General features: G+C 40.7%; 1 protein-coding gene across 1 annotated transcript in view; it reads right to left on the bottom strand.

The window, feature by feature from the left end:
• Positions 1–2,677: 2,677 nt before the first annotated feature.
• Positions 2,678–6,197, bottom strand: part of Inpp4b (inositol polyphosphate-4-phosphatase type II B) — a 748,592-nt gene continuing 745,072 nt past the window's right edge. Inside the window, exon 26 of the mRNA XM_040734799.1 lies at positions 2,678–3,421. Within this exon, the coding sequence (XP_040590733.1) occupies positions 3,397–3,421 (25 nt within the window). The 3' untranslated portion in view covers positions 2,678–3,396. The remainder of the gene's footprint in view (positions 3,422–6,197) is intronic.

The raw sequence follows: 6,197 nt of genomic DNA, 5'->3' as shown, positions 1-6,197 counted from the left end.
CTCAAGAGGCAGAGAATATGGATCATAAGTTAGAAGCCACCCTGGACCACATAGTGAGACTGTTGAAAAACAACAACATCAATATCCTTAGATAATAGTCCTCGTACTGTAATGTATGGGTTATATGGAAACTCTCAGAGGTATCTATGCCCTTACTGGGCAGTGTCACGAGTACTTACAATAATAGTGACTGACTTTATTCAAGCATTGTTTCCAGAGCAGATTAGTGATTCAACCACCACCCATAGAATTTAGACATACAGATTTCTAGGAAGCTATGTTAATGTTTTTGTTAATGACTTTAAGGTAGAATGTCTTGGGGAACAATTTAAAGTTTATACAGACACACTTTTTTCTCAATATGTGTTTTTATTTAAATTAGACACATGAATGCTTCACATGTCAATCCCAGCTCCCTCTCCTACCCCTCCTCCCTTGTCCCTCCACCAGTCCACCCCCCCAGACCCTAGCCCAATCCCCACATCATTCCCCAAGGAGGGTGAGGCCCTCCTTGTGGAGATCTCCATAGTCTGCCATTTCATCCATCTGAGAAATGTTCTTTCAAGGTCTGTGAATAACTGTGCTGGGATTTTGATGGGGATTGCATTTAGTCTGTAGAATGTTTTTGTAGGATTGCCATTTTTACTACATTGATCCTACCTATCCAAGAGCATGGGAAATCTTTCCATTTTCTGGTGTCTTCTTTAATTTCTTTCTTTAAAGACTCAAAGTTCTTGGGATACAGGTCTCTCACTTGTTTGGTTAGCATTGCCTCAAGGTATTTTATGTTGTTTGTGGCAATTGTAAAGGGTGACGTTTCTCTGATTTCTTTCTCAGCTCTCTTATTGTCTGTATATAGTGGGGCCACTGAATTTTTTTAGTTGATCTTGTAGCCTGCCATTTTGCTAAAGGTGTTTATCAGCTGTAAGAGTTCCTTGGTAGACTTTTTTGGTCACTTATGTAAACTATCATATCTGAAAGTAGCAAAAGTTTTACCTCTTCCTTTCCAATTTGTATCCCCTTGATCTCCTTTTGTTGTCTTATTGCTCTAGCTAGAACTTCGAGTACAATATGGAAGATGTATGGGGAGAGCGGACAGCCTTGTCTTCTTCCTGATTTTAGAGGAATTGCCTTGAGTTTCTCTCCATTCAGTTTAATGTTGGCTGTTGGTTTGCTGTATATAACTTTTATTATGTTTAGGTATGTTCCTGTTATCCCAGATCTCTCCAAGACCTTTATCATGAAGGGGTGTTGGATTTTGTCAAAGGTTTTTTCAGCATCTAGTGAGATGATCATGTGATTTTTGTTTCTCAGCTTGTTTATATCATGGATTACATTGATGGATTTTTGTATGTTGAACCATCCCTGCATCCCTGGGATGAAACCTACTTGATCGTGGTAAATGATTGTTTTGATGTGTTCTTGGATCTGATTTGTCAGTATTTTATTGAGTATTTTTGCATCAATGTTCATGAGGGATATTGGTCTGAAGTTCTCTTTCTTAGTTGTGTCTTTGTGTGGCTTGGGTATCAAGATTATTGAAACTTCATAGAAAGAGTTTGGCAAAGACCCTTCTGCTTCTATTGGTGGAATACTTTGAGAAAAATTGGTATAAGCTGTTCTTTGAATTTCTGGTAGAATTCTGCACTGAGGCCATCTTGACCTGGGCTTTTTTTGTTGGGAGACTTTTGATGGCTGCTTCTATTTCTATAGGGGCTATAGGTCTATTTAAATAGCTTACCTGTTCTTGATTTAAATTTAGCAAGTGATAGGTATCCAGAAAATTGTTCATTTCCTTTAAATTTTCGAATTTTGTAGAGTACAGGTTTTCAAAGTATGAATCGATGATTCTCTGAATTTCCTCAGAGTCCATTGTCTATCTTGTTGATTTTTTCAAAGAACCAACTCTTCGTTGCATTGATTCTTTGTGTTGTTTCCTAGTTTCTACTTTATTGATTTCAGCCCTCAGTTTGATTATTTCTTGGCATCTACTGCTCCAGGATAACTTTTCTTCTTTTTGTTCTAGAGCTTTCAGTTGAAGACACACTTTTAATAATTGAACAAGGGTTAGAGTCAGTGAACAGGAAAAACGGCAGCCTGTCTATTGCTGGCTGACATTCCTTTCTTGCTAGGATGGGTTAGTGATCAAGGTTGATGATTAATTCCTTGTATCCATTTCTTCCCTCAGCTTCTGATATGAAAATTTGTTGATGAGTGGGGTATGCACCCTGAGGATTTAAAATAGAACTTACTGATACTTTTTCATATATAAAAGTTTAGATGTGTGATACTTTTATGACTTCTTATGAGATTATCTTTTGAGATAAATAATAAAGTAATTGAGATTTTCTTTACAACCATAAAATGCAGGTTGCCAGCTAAAGATCTGGCTGAGAAAAAATATCTTGCTTTCTTACACTCTGTTAACCATTAACAAGGAACTTGGGTATGAAAATATTTGGATTCTTAGGACAACTGATATTTCCCCTGTAATATGTAAAATGCCTAATCATGTAAGAGATAACAGAAAACATGCCATTGTTTTTACTTTATTCATTGTAATCATTTACTTAAAACATTAAATTTAACCACAGTGTAATTTTTATACTGCTGGAAATGATTTTGCTTTGTATAAACACTTTCAGGAAAATAAAATTAGGAGGAAAACATCAAAGGAGACAGAAGTGATACATCTGGATAGAGGTAAGAAAAGAAATAAAGAAGAGAGAAAATGGTAGAGAGATACTAAAGGTGTGTGTTTTCAGTTTTATTTCTTGTTATGTTTTTTTTTTTTTGCCAGCCCCAGAAAGTTACGTTTTGCCCCACCCCCTCGCTGTCCCAGGGAATAGTAATTTTACTCCCTAAGATTGATAAGCCATGTTGAGTGATTAGCTTGCTGACTCTGTGGAGTCCCCTTTCCCTCTGGTTTGCTGACGGCTAGTACTTAACCACAGCAATGACTGGTGCCTGAACAGGGACTTGGGAACGACATCTTCCGAGATTTCCCTGGACAAGGAACTTCTCTGGTCTCGAGTGGAGATCGTTTCTCACCCAAGAGTGTCAGAACTCCTCGGACACCGCATGCCGGGTAAAGACAGGTGTGTAATTCAGTTGTCTTTCATGCCTTTTCCTCAGGATGGGACAAGGAGAATCTAAGGAAAGACGGTCTTGACTGTTATTGAACACGAAGAGCCCCTATGGGCTCCAGAGCCCTCTGCTCCCGACTTCGTGAGGGAACACCCTTGTTGTTATCTCCTTCAGGAGCAAAGAAGGAGGCAGTGAAGAGTCCTTATCCTGACTGGCCTCCCCTGCAATGCTTGACTGGAAATCACTCCAGAGGACGTCCTGAGAAGCATAAAAGGGGCTGGTGGGATTTGCTGCCATGGCCACTACCAGTCAGCACTTCTGGCAGGATGAGTCACTGGGGAAAGAAGCGCAAGAGTTAATTTACAAAATGCTTGTGGGTATTGGAATATAGCTTGGAGAGGCTGTGCACCCGAAACTAACAAAGAAGCCTTGCTGACAGGGTTTGTCTTCCCTGCTGTTCTGGCCCCAGACACTAAATTGGAAATTCCTAAAGGTGATCCCCCCTTACTTTAATCTCAGCTCTTGTGATAATTCCATTTACTCATTTCTTCCAGCCGTTTTCCCCTCTTCCTGCTTCAACCACTTGTCTCTCCTCTCCTACTGGGTGAGTATCACTATGATATACCTGTTTTGTTTATTTTTACTATGAAAGCCAGCCTGCCAGGAAGCTTCAACCACCCCAATAGGCCCCCTTCACAAGGAAAGGGAAAGCTTTTTCCTGTGATTTGGCACAACTCTATCTGACAAATCTTTCAGTCCCTTTGGAGAAGCCCCAGATTGAATCTTTTGTTAGCAGGACACTTACCCTCTTTACTTCCTCATAGACCTTCTTAGCTTCCTCCTGTAACATCCTCACCTCTCCCTAAAAGCTGTCTGCATTCTCCAAATCTCATCTAACCCTGAAAATCCTTCCAAGGATGGTGCTTGAATCAGTAACATGCTCCAGCAGCAAAGCTTGGAAAAAGTCAATCACTGCTGTTGTAAGTACAGGTGACACTGCCCAGTGAGGGGAGAGAAACCCCTGAGGGTTTCCATACAACCCATAGATTATGAGAGATGTGGTGACCACGAAGGCAACAATCAGAGCTGTGCTCAATAACAGCATGAGGTCCTCAGGACACGTGGTCCTCCGGGTTTGCCTCTCCATGGCTCACTCCGGTGTGGCTTTGCCAACCGCCCAGCTATATTCCATGATTTCCAATGGGGCCTGTTATTATCCTCACATGGCCGTTGACATTGGCTGAGTAGCAGAGGCATCCCTTTCCCTGGGATTCCTGAGGACCTGGATTTGATCCTAGTACCATAAAAGTCTACCAAGTAAAAACCAATTAAATTAAGGAATGGCTATGAGCTATGATATAGGTAAAAATTAAAAACAAAAAGAAATTGATTCTATTTGAAACAATATTATAAGACTTCTCTGGAATAGAAAATGAAATTGTTTAACTCAAAGTGGTGTGTGTGTGTGTGTGTGTGTGTGTGTGTGTTTGCACTTTATGCAAAGACTCCCACTTTGGAAGATAATCCTTAAAATGAGGATAAATTGTACGAAAGATTAAATAGCAAACTTCACTTATTTCTGTTGGAATTATCATTATAAGGAAGATGCATATGAAAGAAACCCTTTTGTCAATGGAAGGAGGAGGTTACCGCTTTCAAGGCTATGTGGTGGTCAGATTTACAACCTTCGTGACAAGAGGGATGACATGTGTCAACAGTCAAAGAAGTGTCAAAGCTAATTCAATCTTATAAATATTTGTTACTAATGTGCTGATCCCTTGAACAGGCAGGGGGCGCTATGTATAAACTGGGGAGAGAGAGCAAAGCAATTATTAACATTCTAAAACATGAAAACAGATACCCTGAAAGACAATACCAAAACACCGCTTACAAAGCATCCAAGATACATATCCATTAGAAAGGAAAGTCACAATAAAATAGCAATTTTATTTTTACAAAGCGAATCTAATTATTTGGGGGCAGGAAACTATATGCTACAGTTTATAAAGGGAAGAAAATATAAAAACCCCGGGAAAACACTTTAAAACGTTACATTTCAAATGGATAATTGTGGCTTCAAGTCAATGTTATCAGGAGCCACCATTGTCATGTTGCAGTCAGGGAAATGTGCTTTTGGGGTCTTCTGCCCGCACTGATGCAAAGAGCTGGGTGTCTATGGGAGACATAGGCTCCCACGCGCTGCCTGAGCTCTGCTGAAGCTTGCCCACACGTCCACACGGAGGCAGAGCAGCTGTGCCTGCCGCCTGCTCCTGCTACCTTCTGTGTGGGGTACAGATGGATGTTGCAGGATGAACTTTCACAGCAAACGTGGCAAAGCAATGAAATTTTAGGTTTTAGCCCTTGTATTTCAGGTACTTGGGCTGTAGGGGTGGAAAACGTAATGAGGCTAGGATATAAAAGTGACAGCAAAGGAATGGATCTCTGCCCTAGAGTCACTGACATCAGGGCCATGCACGCACACATGGTTCCTCATGCTTCACCATGTGGCAAGCCATATTATTACCTTCGTGTTACAGATATGTAAGAAGGTGAAGATCTAGAAACATTAAGAACTTGGCATATGACCTCCTCTAATGATCAGGGAACTAGTGGTTTCTCTAGATACGGCCACTCAGAAATACACATTCCTTAACTGGGTTCTAGAGCTTTCTCCTTGGAAACAGTAGCTGTGCGTCTGAAAGGAGAGCTACTTGGGCAAAGATGAAGAATTCACCTAGAACTTAGGGTATTTATGAGAGGCAGGAAATGAACACAGAAAGCAGGAGATACAGAGTAATGGGGACTGAGGGTATTTAAGCAGGAACAAAAACCACAGATGGGTCGAATCGTCACTAAGTAGTATGTGGTGACAGACTGAAGTTCATGACCATATTAAGAGGGAGAAGCCACCTTTCCAGGCCAAAGAAGGTGAATATCTCACAGTTCTGAAACTCAGACTACACCGAAGAGTAAAGTCACAGGTACAAAAGCTATGTGTGGTGTTAGCAGGATGGGGCCATCCCTCCTGTGTCCTACTCCAATGTACTTTCCCCATCTCTCACTGTTTGACTTACCACTTACTGAAAGAATTTCACTATTTAGCAAAATCA

Source organism: Mesocricetus auratus, unplaced genomic scaffold (assembly GCF_017639785.1).
Source record: "Mesocricetus auratus isolate SY011 unplaced genomic scaffold, BCM_Maur_2.0 Super-Scaffold_100041, whole genome shotgun sequence".
NCBI lineage: Eukaryota > Metazoa > Chordata > Mammalia > Rodentia > Cricetidae > Mesocricetus > Mesocricetus auratus.
Note: the sequence above shows the minus strand (reverse complement) of the source record. Positions and strands in the feature narration are given on the sequence as shown.